Source organism: Mobula birostris, chromosome 7 (assembly GCF_030028105.1).
Source record: "Mobula birostris isolate sMobBir1 chromosome 7, sMobBir1.hap1, whole genome shotgun sequence".
NCBI classification, from domain to species: Eukaryota; Metazoa; Chordata; class Chondrichthyes; order Myliobatiformes; family Myliobatidae; genus Mobula; species Mobula birostris.
Window position 1 is genome coordinate 93,228,395 of NC_092376.1, and position 18,768 is coordinate 93,247,162.

The 18,768-nt window shown below is 42.7% G+C and overlaps 1 protein-coding gene across 1 annotated transcript in view; it reads right to left on the minus strand.

Annotated features, from left to right (window-relative positions):
- irs2b (insulin receptor substrate 2b) overlaps positions 1 to 17,012 on the minus strand; it is a 310,553-nt gene extending 293,541 nt beyond the window's left edge. Inside the window, exon 1 of the mRNA XM_072263515.1 lies at positions 13,615 to 17,012. Within this exon, the coding sequence (XP_072119616.1) occupies positions 13,615 to 16,726 (3,112 nt within the window). The 5' untranslated portion in view covers positions 16,727 to 17,012. The remainder of the gene's footprint in view (positions 1 to 13,614) is intronic.
- Between the last annotated feature and the right edge of the window lie 1,756 nt (positions 17,013 to 18,768).

Genomic DNA, 18,768 nt, shown 5'->3' on the forward strand with positions numbered 1-18,768 from the left:
TGGGTGAAGGTGTCATCAGCCAGGGCAGAAGGCGGCTGTCTTAATAATGTCATGACATGTTGTCAGAATCTCAATGGATAGCAACTACAATGGATTCTGGTTCATCAAGGCAGTTGCTTATTTGGGACAATCTTAAAGTAAAAAATTACTTGAGAAAACAGCCAAGATTCCTTTGTTTGCTCGGAACACTATGCTGCTAAATTAGGATGAGACTGTTGCTGAACAGTTTCTAACAAGTGTCAAATACATGCACTTTGTGGCCATTAAATACTACACCGTGCATGGAGTGAACAGGTTTTGAATAGTGTCAGTTGTGTGTGCTTGTGTTATCTGTTTCAGCTGACAAATGCTGATTCAAAATGCAATGATTTTGTTTTATATTTTCACTTTAAACATTTTCAGATCCTTGCCAGATGCCACAAAAAGATTTGACTCTAACTGAAAAAGATACCCTAGACTGCACTGATTTTGTTCAATTACAGTCAAATAACAGAACATGGCAGCATACAGGGGATGAATACTTCCATCTATAACTCTTCCAAACTTACAAACTTCCAAACTCTTCCAAAATTACAGTATTAGTAATGCAGTAGTATTGGTAATGTTCTAATTGTTTTGTTTTTCATTTAAATGCCTAATTTAAACTCAGTTAAACAGTAATATATATAGCAAAGACGTGACTGAGATTGAGGTGGTGGTTGTCATGAGAAGACAAATTAGGGAGGCACAGGATCACAGCTAGTTAAACTACTATTGCAAAGCTCCGCAATCCTGCATTCAATCTAGAGAAGCAGGCTGCAGGAACCACCTCAAAAATCATGTACTTAGTGGAGATTAAGGATAGAGATGAATAAAATTCTACAGCACTTTGAAATGGATAAAAGGATGTGGGGAGAATAAAATGGGAATAGTACAGGATTTCTTCAATCCTCGTCTGTTAGGTCAAAGCAGTTTAACCATCAAACCCAGAGGAGATCAAAGTTGAGGTACAAGAACGGTCAGCTTTTGATTTCTCCGCAGTTGCAGATTGTGACTTCACATTTGGCGATGAACAAGTTAATGCCTTATGTCTAAAATATCATGATTTTCTAGCTGAAAATATTTTAATAGTTACAGTTTAATGATTTTAAATTTTCCGTGCAAGAAAAAATTAAATCCAAACCAATTTCAAACTTTGCTCTAAATGGTGGCATTTGTACTTCAAAATGAACAGTTTTGCAACCTTGCACAATTGATGGACATTGGGGGAACCTTTCTTGCGTCTAGTGCGGACTGTGAGCAAGATTTTAGCCTAATGAATCAACTGAAAAACAAACTGAGAAACCGTTTAGGTGAATGTCATTTGGATATGTTAATGAGAATCCAAAGCTATCAATGGGTTGGAAGTTCTATTAGTTGAGATAGAGTTTACAAAGAATGGGTAAATGCCAAAGACAGGAGAGAGAAAAAATAACCGAGTGACTTAAATATGATAAAAATTAAATATCTCCAACCTGATGGCATGAACATTGACTTCTCTAACTTCCATAAATGCCCCTCCTCCCCTTCGTACCCCATCCCTTATTTATTATCATTATTATGATTTTTTCTTTCCCCTTTTTTTCTTTCTTTTTTCTCCCTCTGTCCCTCTCACTATAACTCCTTGCCCATCCTCTGGGCTTCCCCCCCCTTTCTTTCTCCCCAGGCCTCCCGTCCCATGATCCTCTCCCTTCTCCAGCCTCATATCCCTTTTGCCAATCAACTTTCCAGCTCTTTGCTCCATCCCTGCTCCTCCTGTCTTCTCCTATCACTTGAGATGTCCCCCTCCACCTCCTCTCCCTTAATATCAGCATGCTCCAGAACATCAACCTCACTCATATTGTCCTCACCATCATCAAGTTCCCTCTCATTGGTGAATACCGAAGAGAAGTATTCATTGAGGACCTCGCTCACTTCCACAGCCTTCAGGCACATCTTCCCACCTTTATCTCTGATCGGTCCTACCTTCACTCCTGTCATCCTTTTTTTCTTCACATAATTGGGGTTTTCCTTTACCCTACTCGCCAAGGCCTTCTCATGACCCCTTCTTGCTCTTCTCAGCCCATTTTTAAGCTCCTTTCTTGCTTCCCTATATTCCTCAATAGACCCATCTGATCCTTGCTTCCTAAACCTCATGTATGCTGCCTTCTGCCACCTGACTAGATTTTCCACCTCACTTGTCACCCATGGTTCCTTCACCCTACCATTCTTTATCTTCCTCACCGGGACAAATTTATCCCTTACATCCCGCAAGAGATCTCTAAACATCGACCACATGTCCATAGTACATTTCCCTGCAAAAACATCATTCCAATTCACACCCACAAGTTCTAGCCTTATAGCCTCATAATTTGCCTTTCCCCAATTAAAAATTTTCCTGTCCTCTTTGATTCTATCCTTTTCCATGATAATTATAAAGGCCAGGGAGCGGTGGTCACTGTCCCCCAGATGCACACCCACTGAGAGATCTGTGACCTGACCCGGTTCATTACCAAGTACTAGATCCAGTATGGCATTCCCCCGGTCGGCCTATCCATATACTGTGACAGGAATCCATCCTGGACACACTTAACAAATTCTGCCCCATCTAAACCCTTGGAACTAATCAGGTGCCAATCAATATTAGGGAAGTTAAAGTCACCCATGATAACAACCCTGTTATTTTTGCACCTTTCCAAAATCTGCCTCCTAATCTGCTCCGCTGTATCTCTGCTGCTACCAGGGGGCCTATAGAATACCCCCAGTAGAGTAACTGCTCCCTTCCTGTTCCTGACTTCCACCCATATTGACTCAAAAGAGGATCCTGCTGCATTACCCACCCTTTCTGTAGCTGTAATAGTATCCCTGACCAGTAATGCCACCCCTCCTCCCCTTTTTCCACCCTCTCTATCCCTTTTAAAGCACTCATGGAGTGCACAATATAGGCTGTAATGGTTTCCTCAAGGGAAAATCTTGCCTGACAAATGGGCTGGAATTCTTTGAAGAAATAACAAGCAGGATAGACAAAGGGGAATTGATTAAAGTTGTGTACTAGGATTTGACGTGATCTTCAGAAAGCTTTTAACAACCTACGAGCCCATGGTATTACAGGAAAGATTCTAGCATGGATAAAGCAACGGCTAATTGGCAGGAGGCCAAGAGTGGAAATAAAGGGAGCCTTTTCTCACTGGCTGCTGGTCACAAGTAGAGTTCTACTCGGGTCTGTGTTGGGACCGCTTCTTTTTAAGTTATATGTCAACAACTTGGATGACGGAATTGATAGCTTTGCTGTAAAGTTCACGAACAATATGAAGGTAGGTGGGTGCAAATTGTTTTGAGGAAATAGAGGGGCTACAGAAGGACTTAGATAGATTACAAGAATAGGCAAAGTGGTGGCAAATGGAATACAATGATGGGAAGTGTATCGTCATCTATTTGGTAGAGGAAATAAAAGGATAGATAATTTTCTAAATGGAGATAAAATTCAAAAATCTGAGGGGCAAACGGACTTGAAAGGTCTTGTGCAGGATTCCCTAACTGTTCATTGGCAGGTTGAATCTGGGGTTCTGAGGAAGGCAAATGCAATGTTACAATCATTTCAAGAGGATGAGAAGACAAAAGCAAGGATGTAATTTTGAGGCTTTAATGCATTATTGTGAGCAGTTTAGGTCCCTCATCTTAGAAAGGATGTGTTGAAAATGGAGAGGGTTCCAAGGAGACTCACGAAAATGATTCCAGGACTAAATAGCTTGTCATTTGAAGAGTGTTTGATGGCTCTGGTCCTGTATTCACTAGAATTCAGAAGAATGAGGGGTGACCTTATTGAAACCTATCAAATGTTGAAAGGGCTTGACAGAGTGGACGTGGAAAGGATGTTTCCAGTGGTGGGAGAGTCTAAGACTAGATCACACCGCATCAGAATAGAGTGGCGTCATTTTATAACAGAGATGAGGAGGAATTATTTATTTTTATAATAAATATTCCTTTTTGCTTTTTTCTTCTGAATTAACTCTTGAGAGAATGCATGTGTGTCTATAGGGCCAATGTTCTATTCTGGATGCCAGATTTGGGATTTCTGGGAGACTACCAGCTTCCCCAACGGCCACATTCGATGACCTTCAGCTCGTTATGGAAAGTGAAAAGGTAATAGATAGGAACTACAGAGAGGTAGTCACCCCAAGGCTACAGGAGACAGATATATGGGCAACTGTCAGGAGAGGGAAGGGAGAATGTCAGATAGTGGAGAACATGGCTGTCCTCCATTTTGAATACTGTTGGGGTGGTGCCAACCAACCTGAGAGAAGCAACAGTGGCCATGGCTCTGGCACAAAGTCTGGCCCTGTGGCTTAGAAGGGTAGGGAACTCAAGAGGGTGGAGACTCTATAGTTAAGGGGACGGATAGGCAATTCTATGGTCTACAATATCCTGAAAAGGGAGGGTGAGCACCCAGAAGTTGTGGTACATATTGGTACCAATGACATAGGTAGAAAAAGGGAAGCGGTCCTGAAATCAGAATACAGGGAGTTTGGAAGACCATAAGACACAGGACCAGAATTAGTCCATTTGGTCCATCAATTCTGCTCTGCCATTCAATCATGGCTGATCCTTTTCTCCCCTCCTCAGCCCCACTCTCCAGCCTTCTCCCCATAACGTTTGATGCCATGTCCAATCAAGAATCTATCAAGCTCTGCCCTAAATTCATCCAACGACCTGGCCTCCATAGCAGCCTGTGCTAACAAATTCCACAAATTCAGCACCCTCTGTCCTGAGGCTGTGACCTATTGTTCTAGACTCCATCACCGTGGGAAACATACTTTCCACATCTACTCTGTCTAGGCCTTTCAACATTCAAAAGGTTTCATTGAGACTCCCCCTCATCCTTCTAAATTCCAGCAAGTACAGACCCAGAACCATCAAACATTCCTTGTATAATCCTTTCATTCCTAGAATCATCTTGTGAACCTCCTCTGAACCTCTCCAATGCTAGCATATCTCTTCTCAAACGAGGAGCCCAAAACTGTTCACAATAGCCAAGGTGAGGCCTCACCAGCGCCTCATAAAGCCTCAACATCACATCCCTGCTCTTGTATTCTAAACATCTGAAATTAATGCTCACATGGCATTTGCCTTCCTCACCAAGGACTCAACCTGCAAGTTAACCTTTAGGGTGTTCTGCACAAGGACTCCCAACTCTCTTTTAATCTCAAATTTTTGGATTTTCTCTCCATTTAGAAAATAGTTTTCACATTTATTTCTACTACCAAAGTGCATGACCATGCATTTTCAAAAACTGTATTTCATTTGCCACTTTCTTGCCCATTCTACTAATCTGTAGTACTAATCTGTATTGGGCACGTGGCCAAGTGGTTAAGGCATTCGTCTAGTGATCTGAAGGTCACTAGTTCGAGCCTCAGCTACGGCAGCGTGTTTGTGTCCTTGAGCAAGGCACTTAACCACACACTGCTCTAATGTCTGTGCTAGGAGTGGCGCCCCACACAGACTTCCAATCTGTGCCTTGTGAGGCATGAAAATGCCCGACGCAGGCCTCTCATGGTCTGAGTCGACGTTCCTTCCTTCCTGCTAATCTGTCTAAGTCCTTCTTCAGCCTACCTGTTTCCTCAACAATACCTGTCCCTCCACCCATCTTTGTATTATCTGCAGACTTCTATTCCATCATCTACATCACTGATATACCGCATATGGCCCTTGTGGCTAAAGGGATCAGGGAGTATGGAGGGAAGGCTGGTACAGGGTTCTGAGTTGGATGATCAGCCATGGTCATACTGAATGGCGGTGCAGGCTCGAAGGGCCGAAAGGCCTATTCCTGCACCTATTTTCTATGTTTCTATGTTTCTATAAAAAGCAGTCCCAACACGACCCCTGCGGAACACCACTAGTCACTGGTAGCCAACCAGAAAAGGATCCTTTTATTCCCAGTCACTGCCTCCTACCAATCAGCCAATGCTCTAACCATGCCAGTAACCTTCCTGCAATACCATGGGCTCTTAACCTGGTACGCAGGATGCTGAGAAGCAGGACCTCTTGGGATTGCTGCCTTTGCCATGCAACAGTGAGGATAGGAATAGAATGAGATGGCAGATAAATGTGTGGCTGAAGAATTGGAGCAGGAGGCGGGGATTCAGATTTCTGGATCATTGGGACCTCTTCTGGGGCAGGTGTGACTTGTACAAAAGGGACAGGTTGCATTTGAAACTGAGAGGGACTAATATTCTTGCGGGCAGGTTTACTGGAGCTGTTGGGAGTGGTTTAAGCTAATATGGCTGGGGGACGGAATCATTATGATAGAACTGAGGTTCAGCCAGCAGGTTTACAAGTAGATGAGGGGTGTAACATGAATGTAAAGAAGAATTAGCCAATGATTGGGTACAAATGCAAACAGAGCAAAGAGTTAAATTGTACCACAGAGGTAAAATTCAAAAGGGTTAAGAATGCAGGACTGAAGGTGCTGTATTTAAATGCACGTAGCTTTTGGAATAAGGTGGATGAAACAGTGTTACAATTAGAGATTCATCAGTATGACATTGTGGGCATCACTGAGTCATGGCTGAAAGAAGGCCATAGCTGGGAGTTTAACATCAAAGGATATACTTTGTATGGAAAGGACAGGCAGGAAGCAGAGGCGGTGGTGTGGCTCTGTTGGTAAGGGATGGAATTACATCTTTAGAAAGAGGTAACGTAGGGTCAGAAAATGTTACATCTTTGTGGGTGGAGATAAGAAACTGCAAGGGTAATAAAATCATTATGGGATTCAAATGTAGGCCTCCAAATAGTAGCCAAGATGGAGGCAGAGTTAAGATGGCGCTAAACGGCGATTCCTTTGCTTGCATCTTCGGAAACAGCTCTATTTCCATCTTTAATATCATTATTTTTCCCTTTCAGGGTTCTTTTGAAGACCCTGACCTGGAGTTACACGCTGACTTCAGTTCTTTGTGGGAATGGGACCTGTTCTCGGGGTTTCAGGACCGGCCATTGTTCGGCATGCCAAGGGTTCGGCCTGAGAGGTAGTCTAGTGTTTGCAAGCCTAAGACCTCGGGGTTCTGGAGATGGGCAGATCGAGGGTCAGTCCCATGGCAGGAGACTGATGTATCATCAGGGAGGCTGGAAAATCTTTTGCTGTGAGCCCAAAGACCTCAGATCTTTGCTATCTTCGGGCACAGAGCTCGTAAAAAGCGACGAAATGGACTTTTTAACATTGTAGACCAGCGGGTTGTTGTTATGTCCCCCACATGCTGTGAAGATGGGGGATACCTCCCTCTTCCTTGCCAGGGAGGGAGAGAACCTGTGGGTTGCCAAATGCCAGATGAATTGCGATAGTCTTTGAGGTAACTGCAAGGTCTGACTCTTTGCTATCGCCTAGCTCACGCTTGTGCTCGGAAGCGGGTGGGCTTTTTGTTTTGCCGGTGGGGGGGAGGGGGGAATTGTTGCTTACGCGCGGTTGGGGGAAGTTTGGTGGGGTACACTGGGGTTCTCACGTTTAACTGTTGTTCACTCTTTGGAGCACTTCTCTGTTTTCGTGGATGTTTTGTGAAAAAGCATTTCAGGATGTATTTGAAAGCATTTCTCTGACATTAAATTAAACCTTTGAAGATGTGGGGGTTGAGACTGCAAAGGGAACTGAAAAAGACATGTAATAAGGGTAATGACACAATTGTAATGGGGGAGGCAGTGATCATAATATGATTGAATTCATACTGAGAGGGAGAAGCATAAATCACATGCATCTGTATCGCAGTGGAATAAAGGGAATTACGGATGCATGAGAGAGGAGCTTGCCCAGTGGACTGGAGGAAGATACAGCTGAGGATGATGGTAGAGTAGAGGTGGCTGAAGTTTTTGGGAATAGTTCGCAAGGCAGGGGATAGATATGACCCACAGAAGTAGTTCCCAAATGGCTGGGGTGAGCAACTGTTGCCGACAGAGGAAGTTAAGGACTGCATAAAAGCCAAGGACAGGGCATATAAGGTAGTAAAAGTGAGTGGGAAGTTGGATGATTGGGAAACTTTTACAATCCATCAAAAGAACAACTAAAAAAGCTATAAGGGAAAAGATGAGATACGAGGGTAGACTAGCCAATAATATAAACCAGGATACTAAAAGGATACTAGAGGATACTAAAAAAGGATACTAATAAAAGGATAATAAAAGTTTTCTTCAGTTATATATAGCATAAAAGAGAGGTGAGAGTTGACATTGAACCACCAGAAAATGATGCTGGTGAGGGAGTAATGCGGACAAAGAAATGGCAGATGAACTTAATGAGTACTTTGCATCAGACTTCACTGTGGTAGACACCAGTAGTGTGCCAGATGTCCATGAGTGTCAGGGAACAGGAGCAAGTGCCATTGCAGTTACAAAGGAAAAAGTACTAAGCAACCTCAAAGGCCTGAAGGTGGATAAGTTACTTGGACCAGTTCAACTACATCCCAGGGTCCTGAGGGAGGTTGCTGCATTGGTCATGATCTTTCAAGGATCAGTTGATTCTGGTATGGTCCTGGAGGACTGAAAAATTGCAAATGTCACTCCACTCTTTGAGAGGAAAGCAAAAGAAAGGAAATTATAGGCCAATTAGCCTAACTTCAGTGGTAGGGAAAGTGTTGGAGTCTACTATTAAGGATGAGGTTTCAGGGTACTTGGAGTCTAATGATAAAATAAGTCAAAGTCACCATGGTTTCTGTCAAGGGAAATCTTGCCTGACAAATCTGTTGGAGTTCTTCCAGGAAGTAACAAGCAGGGTGGGCAAAGGAGAGGCAGTGGATGTCATTTACTTGGATTTTCATAAGACATTTGATAAGCTGCTGCACTTGAGGTTGCTTAACAAAATAAAATCCCATGGCATTACAGGAAAGATTCTGGCATGGATAGAGGAATGGCTGACAGGCAGGAGGCAGTGAGTGGGAATAAAGGGGACCTTTTCTGGTTGGCTGCCAATGACTAGTGGTGTTCCTCAGGGGTCAGTATTGGGACCACTACTTTTCACATAGTTTGTCAATGATTTGGATAATGGAATTGATGACTTTGTGGCAAAGTTTGTGGATGATACGAAGATAGGTGGCAGGGTAGGTAGCGCTGAGGAAGCAATGCGATGTTGGGAAATGTATGATAATGGATTTTGGTGAAAGGAATAATAGTGCACACTATTATCTAAATAGGAAGAAGGTTAATTTACAGGTTGAGTCTGTGATAAAGAAGGCAAATGCAATGTTGGCATTTATTTCAAGAGGAATAGAATATAAAGGCAAGGAGATAATGCTGAGGCCTTATAACACACTAGTCAGGCCACATTTGGAGTACTGTCAACAGTTTTGGGCCTCATATATCAAAAAGGACATGCTGTCATTTGAGAGAGTCCATAGCCGGTTCACAAAGATGATTCCGGGGATAAAGGGCTTAATAGGAGTGTATGGTAGTTCCGGGCCTGTACCCACTGGAATTTAAAAGAATGCGGGGGGGGGGGGGCACAGGATCTCATTGAAACCTACCTAATGTTGAAAGGACTTGATAAGGTGGATGTGGAGAGGATGTTTCCTTTGTGGGGTATCCAGAACTAGAGGGAACAGCCTCAAAATTGAGGAGTGACCTTATAGAACAGATGTAAGGAGAAAGTTTCAGCCAGACAGTAGTGAATCTGTGGAACGCTCTGCTACAGACTGAGGTGGAGGCAAAGTCTGTAGGTATACCTGAGGCGGAAGTTGATAGTTTCCTAATTGGTTAGAGCATCAAAGGATATAGCGAGGAGGTATGTGTATGGGGTTGACTGGGATGCGGGTTCAGCCATGATGGAATGGTGTAGCAGACTCAATGGGTTGAATGGCCTAATTCTGCTCCCATGTCTTCTGGTCTTATGGAATTTCTCTGGCCAGAGTGGTGAATCTGTGGAATTTTTTTTGCCACAGACAGCTGTGGAGGCCAAGTTTTTATGTATATTTAAGGGAGAGGTTGATGGATTCTTAATTGGTTAGGGCATTAAGGGATATGGGTGGCGGGGAGGGAGAAGGCAGGAGACTGGGGCTAAGAGGAAGAATGGATCAACCATGATGAAATGGCAAAGCAGGTCTGATAGGCCAAATGGCCTGATTCTGCTCCTATATCTTATAGCCTTAATATAAATGAGAGCTTGGCACAGACTTGACTGGCTGAATGACTCAATCATTTTCTTTGATGTGTCCAAACATATATATGAAAAACAGTTAGATCAGTTAAACAGGGTGACAGTAGTGACCACTTTCATCAACTGTGCTTCACTAATTCTCTCAGGAACATTTGGTAAACAAATTATTAAGATCTTTTCTTTGAAACTAACTCATGCACCCTCTGTACTTTGCACCTTTAGTTCATAAGGGATGAATAAACCAACAAACCATATCTACAGAAAATACCTCAGACTCTATTTGTTTATGTAACAATCAACTTGTCATCCAGCAAAATAAGATAGCATCTCAGTGCATACAATTCCACAACTCTGAGATAAATATGTCATTGAGTTCACATACAGAACTGAGCAGCTTTCCTACTATTGCCCAGAGCAAAAGTATTTACTACAATAAATAAATCACAGACAGGGTGGCAGTTAGTGTTTGACTACCAATTACAAATAAGCTGCCTTTTTCAAAGCCTTTTGGCATCCAAGCATGCTATTTTACATGAATGAACAGAATGTGGTGCCTCTTTGTTAGGCTGCATCAATTCAATTTTCCAACAGAGTCCTTCAGACACCCCGACCAATTCAATTTGTAATTCATGTTATGGGAATTCAACTCTAATATACTGATATCGTTCTTAACAAGCCTCGACTTGTTCAGTTATTTTCAGTTCACCCAACATTTGCATCAATTAGTCCAGTAACTAAAGAAAGTTTACCATGTCTTTTGGTTACAAAATTGTTAAGTGTTCTTCAAACCGGATATGAGCAAACCGGATATGAAGTGTTGTGATGTCTTGGTCCTGTAACCATAAGAAGACAACCTACCAAAGACACAGCCTGCTGTTTATTAACAGAAACCACTTTCAAAAACTGTTTGTCAGAAACTCAAAGCACTGATCACTATAGCTTTGAATGTACTAGCAATTGGGAGAGAAGTTTTACAAGCATTTGCAATGACTTCTTCCTTATGGATTTTGGAAGCAAGGATTTAGAACTCTCTAGTCATTTCTGTAGGTTTGAATTAAGAGTTAAATACACATCTAACAATTACTGTATATCCCTCTACATCCATGCCCCACTTACCCAAATCCAGATCAAAAAAGATGCCTGACCTGATAGGAAACTGTCAGTAATTTTATTGCTACTGCAGGTGGATGAACATATAATACAAAGAAAGATGATCTATCTGGTTGATCATTCATCAAAAATCTATCAATTTGTTTCCTGATTACACTCAGCGATTGAATCTCTACAATCCCCTTGACTGGAAAGATATTGGGATTTACTGTGCTTTTGGTGAGGAAGTTTCTTCTCAACACAGCCCTGAATTTCTACCCCCTTATTCTGCGACAATGGGAGCCCAATGCATGGGCAACAGCTCGCTTTCCATGTCATACTGTATTGACTAAACGTAGGCAGCCAACGCAACATCCCTGGTCAAACCCATCCAACAGAGGGCCACCCACAATAAAAAAAGATTTGAGAAAACATTAACTTTCAATCTAACATATCAAACCCTACAAGAAGTTAGTATGTTTGAACCAGATGGCCTCTCATCCTTCTAAATTTAACACAGTGTAGACCCAGTATGCATGGTTGCTGTTCAAAGAGCTCCACCTCAATCAATTAGGCATTCTACTTTAAGTACATCCCTGGCTTGGATAGGAAAATGTATCAGCTGGGATATAGAACAGTACACAATGTTGTGCCAATCATTAGAGCTTTATGTAAACTCCACAGTTGCCCACAAAAAGCTATTTTCTTCTACCCAGTGAATAGCTGTTTTCCATAGTATGTTCTGTTTGCTTTGTCAAATAGCCTGTCTATATCCAACTGTGGATTCTCTGAATCATCCTTATTATTCAGAGTTATCCAGCCATAATTCATAGTTAAACCTGAATAAAATATATTTAGTTCCTTTATCCAGATAATTGATATAGATCGTGAACAGCATGGTGCTCTGCAGAATCCCAACCTGAAATTTACCCATATATTCATCAGCAGCTTCGTTTGTCCATGAACTGATCTTCAATCGACGTCACTATATTACCCACAATCTTCCACGCTCAAATTTTGTTTAAAAATTTCTTACTCCATACCACATGAAAAACCAGCGGAAGTCAGAAAATATTACAACCCTTTACTATTCTACTTGTTTCAACTCCAAATGATTTATCAAACACAATTTCCCTTTCATAATTCCACAGACTTTGCAAAATCTTATTCTTTTCCAAGTGAATATGGTGATTGTAGTATTTCCCTACTAATCTTGTCAAGTTGCTGCAGTTCCAGCGTTCACTCTTCTTTGTTAAATAGCAGAGTGGCTGTGTATTTAGCAATTTCCAATCTGTGGGAGCTGTTGAAAAATCTACATAACATCCCATTTACAGATACCCCGTCTCTCATTGACCTCCCACCATTTTGATTTTCAAAAGTCAATTTTAGTTTTGTTTACAAAAGCGATGTTGTGAACATTTTTTTTAATCAAATAGTTTGCCTTGTGCAATTACAGAGTGCTTTTGGCTGATGGTTATTTTACATTGAGAGTACAAAATGCAGGGGACTGGGAATGGGGTGGGTAAGTGCAAAACAAAATACTTGGAATACCTATTTCCGATTTAGCCAACAAAGCTGCTCCGTTCTCACCCACTTTCAATTTAACCAGGGTCATGCTTTACCACCCTGGGTAATTTGGATACAAGCTCACTTTAAAATTCATAGCTCATATTTGTCTCTGGAAGGTATGCTGGGCCTGAAGCACAAGTTTGGACTTCCACTATTGAATTGATCTTGTTTTCGTTTGAGCTACTGAGTCAAACCGAAACCAAAAGGTGAACTAGCAGGTGCCCTGTTGAGCTTATTTCTACAGGAGGCTACGATGTTTACTCAGGCTCATAGCAGTTACATTAGGGAAGAATTGGAAGTGATTCCAGATGCATAAACATATATTCTAGTTTTGAAAATAACTGTGTTTCCAAGCTTTTCAACATTTTATTAATATACCAAGTTATTCCCATTTTTAATATTAAGAGCTGAAGTTGATTTTTTTTGGTTTCTGAGATTAACTATGTAAGGTCTCCACAATCTAAACCCTTTTTTAATATTCCACATAATTTAACCACCTGCATCCCTTGCAGATGACCGTCTGAGGCAATGAAATTACCAGGAGCTTCCTGTCAGTCCAGGCTGTTTGGTTCTAGTTTGGTGCTAACTGTGTTGCAGTGATGCTGTGAAGCTGATATTAAAATGCCATAGAAGCAACAAAACAGTTACAAATCCTATCTTGCTATTTTCCAACAAATAAACCAAAATTGGAATATTTGTAAAAATGTATGGCTGAGCCACCAAAATAATCCAAAATGCTTACTATCAAAGTTAGTTAATGCTTAGAAAATATTTTTAAAAGTACACCAAAAAAGTATAAAGATGACAAATTTTCAACAGCAGCTATGTACCTGTATCAATACAGTTAGTATTTCCTTTGGGTTGAGGTGTTGATCGACATTGCGCTATTTTCTCACAGCTCAATAAATTATCATTCACTAGATCCAAGGCAACATAATTCAGCCCATCTTGGAAACCAGTGGAAGTTTTGCGACAGATTGGGCTTCCTTGAAGCTCCTCAGTTTCTTCATTCTTTCTGAGAGAAACATTTTCAAACGAAGCAGAACTGTGCCTTTTAGGATCGTGAGCAAATGAAGGTGAAACCGGTGTGACAGTCGTTGTGGAAGAGAATGTCTCTGAGCTGTGCCGCCTGCGTCCCTGGGGGTTAGCACGGATTACTTTAGCACCCCGATTGGGATCTGGTGCCACATTTGGAAGCATGAAAATATCTACCCCAGGCATCTGATCGATTAGGGAAAGTCTTTTCACCACTGTAGCCACTTGGGTACTTTCATGGTTTGATACTGGTAGTGGAGGTGTTGCGGCCATTACAAATGTCATTTCTGTATATTCAGTTTCATCTTCTGAGGGGTGAGAAAAGGGGGTTGTCTCAACCGGACTTTTCAGGAAGGCATCAACAGGATGACTTCTGTTGGGGCATGTCCCAGGATATTCAGATATTGCATCAAAGGAATTGACAGAAACAATTCCATTCTTTGGTGACTGTGAACGGAGATTAACATTCATGTAATCAGTTGCTGGCAACCTTTTCTGAACATTAGCAGAATCCGAGGAAGATGAGGAGACTTTTGGTGGCACAGATGGTGAGGCATATAGAAATTTGTTGCTGAAATCTATATTGATATATTCTCCTGGGCTTTTTGGTTTCAGTGGCAAAGAAGGCTCATTTGTACTCGGTGGTGTGTTGGCTCTTAGCATCTCCAGTGACAGTCTAGAGGGTCTCAGAGCTTTTTCTCGAAGTACAAAACCATCCCTCTGACTTTGCCTTACTGGTAAATGTGCAGCATGATTAATTACGCAGGATGAGTTAGACTTTATACCAAGTGCAGGCTCTTCAAAAATAACAGCATGTGGTGAACTCATCAGAACATAATGATCATTTTCTCCATCCTTCTGAAAATGAGGCTTGCGAGATTGGGGCAGTGAGCTAAAGGAATCACTGGATCGAGGACGTTCATTACTTACAGGGAAAAAACAGTCCGGGGGAGTAACTGATGCACAGTGATCAACAGGAGACATGTTCATGTACTCATCATTGGTGAACTTCCCATCAGAATTTTCTCCTGAAATCTTTGATCCACACCACATTCTCTTGTATCCAATGGTATCAGGCGAGCAGCACTCAATAGGAGAAATGTTCTTATATCCATTTATGTTTACTTGCGGATGTGATCGCGGATTAATTATTTGCTTTGGGGCAGACACACATTTGGGGCTCATTGGCATGTAATCGTCATTTTTTACAGGTACATTTACCACTCCAAGGGTCATTGGCATATAACCATCATCATCACCAAAGTTACTGCACCCAGAACTTTTTTGGGATCCTATTTCAATATCACAATAGTCTTCTGGATAAGGATTATAGCACACTTTTGGGGACACAGCACATGACAGATGGCCTGAATTGCCCATGCAGGTAGCTTTCATTAAGGTATATTCATCTAGTGAAACTGAAGAAACATGTGAAATGGCTCTCTGTCGGCATGGGGTTGTTAAGGAACATGTTCTTTTCCGGTAACTTCTTTCTGTTTCAGAACTTTCATCCCTTGCTGCATGACAACAGCTGTGGTTACACTGGCCACTTGTATGTCTTTCCATTAACCTATACCCATACAATTCATTACTCTCTCGTATAGGTGGAGTGTACGTCAGAGATTCTGGAGTATTACCTCTGTTCCCTATGTAATGCCTTAAATCTCCAGGACTTGAACCACATTCGTCGAAAGAAATAAATCCTCCATCACTTGGAGATTCCGAAACAGATGCACTACTACTGGATGGGCGAACTATGGTGTCTGATGCTGACCCATGCCCACTACTTGATGATAGGCTCACTGGACTTGCGGCAGACAAGGGAGAACGGGACACCGGCATGGACATTGATCGGCTGTGGTGAAGAGCACTGGACTGCATCATTCTGGGATTTCTAAATATGGTACTTGAACGAATGAAGTGTGTTCTCACTGTACTGGGGCTAACGGGGCTACCAGCCATAGAATTGTTATCCCCTTCACTCGCTGTCCTCATACGACCGACTACGATCTTACCAGCGGGTGATGGGGTCGCCATGCTGTCAGTCCGCGACCTCCTCTGTAGCCCGGTCTGGCTCGGCGGCAGGTGGACCAGGTGCCTCCGGCAGGGCACGCTGATTGGATTGGACCCGGACGACTGACTCTTGCTGCGGGGTCGGAATTCGCACACATCTTTCATGGCTTTCATAGCTTCGAGAATGGTTTCATGAATATGCTGAGCCACCACCGAGTCATCCACCTGCATCCACAGCTCCCCGGGGCCGGTGGACGCCGACCTCCCCACTTCAATGAAGAAGAAATTCTCCGAGTGGCCGCACCGTCTGATATTCATTAGCTGCAAGGTGACCGACGGCACGTCGCAGTTGAGTTTTACTATGCTTATGCTTCTGGTGGAAAGGCACAGCATGTAAAAGCCGCTAAGATTTTTGGCCTGGCCCAAGCCTTTAGGCTTCAGGTTTACTTGCCACACTTGTTTATACAAGGCGGTGTACAGCAGCCCACAGTCGGTGTGCTCGGTGCAGTGTGGCAGCAGCGAGCTGGAAGCCGAGGGCAGCAGCTCGGTAAGCGCGCTGAACCAGCTGTGTTGCTCCTGTTCGTTGTCCGCCGCCACCGCCAGGTATTCCTCTTTGGTGTAGAGCGCGATCAGGTATTTGTACTTGGCGTCCGCTCTCTTGTTGATGCTCAGGCAGCAGTCCAAGGAGATCACCCTCTTGGCCGACGACTTGTTCCTCCACTTTTTATCATTTTCGTAGTATTCGAGTCTGGCCGGAAAACTGCCGCTCTGCTCCCGCAGAACAAAAAACCTCTTGTGTCCGTGTTTCTGTTTCTTCAAGTAGCCGCATTTCCTCACCTTGGCCGTGGAGAGATAACCAGCTGACCCTCCTTTCGCTGCAGGCGGGCTCGCCATTATTCAGAAAGAATGTTCACACATAGATAAATGTCGCGGACGTTATTTTTCCCCCCTTTTCCAAATGAAAACTGACGTGCTGGATTTTTTCTTGCTCTTCCTCTTACTCTATGTGTATCGGAGTGGAAAGGTTAGCTGTAACTAAAACACACATACACACACACACACACGCACACTTTGACTGGCTAAAGAGCAAAACAACATATGACGTCCGTAACACACGCCAGCTTTCAGTGAGGCACAGAAGGTACGGGGCGCGGCAAGGAGGGGAGGAGGCGAGTTCCGAGCCGAGGGCCGGCCAGCCAACAGTCTTTGCCACTACAAGGCTACAGTATTACAAGAGCCGCCAATTACGAGTCCTCTGGTGAACCCAGAGCCGGACGTGCTGCTCCCCCCGCCCCCAGCCCTCCGCCTCCCAGGCTTAAGGTAGTAAAAGCCAACCCGCTGTGCTTAGGTCCTCCTGCCCCAGTTGACAAATAGTTCCTTTCTTTTATTCAAAAAATCAAAATAATGGCGTAGTTAGGCAAAATAGGTAAAAATCCAGGCGATTACGGAGTTTCACATTTGCTCCTCGCTGATTTTAGTATTGGAATTCTGCGTGGACACAGAAAAGGTGTTGCAGAACAAACGCGTAGAAGGGGACTCGATCAATTGAAAGTTCGTAGCCATTATGAGACAGGGAGCCCCTTGTTTATCTCCAGTGGGTCAAATTGAGCTGGAAATCAATAGCGTTACCATAGTTGCAAGCGCAGAGTTGGACGCGGGGTGTGCGCATCTAGCATGTCAACTCACAACAAAGTCGAATTTTGTAATATTCGGAGCCCGCAGTGTACACCACCACATCCCGCCCTCTAAGCGGCCTCCGGCGCTGGGTGTGTATTTGTGGCTCATGTTGTTCTGAACCCCTTCACCTGCTGAGCCTTTGGAGGCACGTATTTGCAGCAAAGGCAAGTCACCATTTAGAATGCGTATTCTTTCTTTCACGTGCTCTTCCTTTGGCACCGAACACCGATCTCTTTCTAACTAAATAAAATATAAGCTAAATACACCTATCGTTGCATCGAACGAAGATACAAAGGACTTGTTTTAATTTGCGAAGAGGCGGTGATTAATTTTGGCAAGGAGGACGAAGTTATTGACGTTGTTTCGTAAAGAAACCTGCAGCCTTGTAGGTTGTTTACCACACGCTACCGCAGTTCGGACCGAGGTATTGTAGTAATCACGTGTGCAAGTAGATCTGGAAAGAGCAGAATTAATTTGTAATTGACTCGAAAGATTTTAAATCAAAATGAGCAGTTAGACACACGCTTTCCTTATCCTGGTTCGCATGTGAATTGCCGTTTAAAACTGCCCTGACATTAGTAATTAACGAGTCAAGCATTTTATTTTTATACAATTCAGAGACTGGAAATCCAAGTTAAAATAAAAAGCAGCTTAAATTACTAAATGTAAGAAGTACCAGAACCGCCAAAGCATAATCAGCTACAAAGTGCTGGGAAATAAAATTAGTATCGATAGGTTCTTGAAGGTCTTCATAAACATGGTGAGCCTAAAGCTCTGTTTGTGTGCTGTAAATATCCATGATTCTATAAATAGCAGCTGTAAGCTTATGAAGCTCTCTAGGGCCTTAGGGAACAGCATCTATAAAACAAAATGATAGTTAAGATAAAGGGTTTTAAGGAGTATCTTACACAAAGAAATGAAGGGGGCTCCAGAGCTTAGAGTTTAAGACAATAGCTATGTGAGGTGGAATGATTAACTTCAAGGACCAGTAAGATACAGGAATTGGAAGAGGGTAGGACTAGTGGAATTTCCATACAGAATGAATTATATAAATATGTAAATAAGGAATGTTATTTTAAATAGTAATAGTACCAGGTATATTTATGACATAGGCACAAGTGTCGGTATGAGATCAATCATATTTCCTATTTCCCACGTATTTTCTTGTGGTTAGAACTTAATTGTATTCCCAGCAATGGGAATTGGAGAGCACACATTATTTGTGAGTGGAGATGAATGATAAGGTCTGGAGGGGTAAT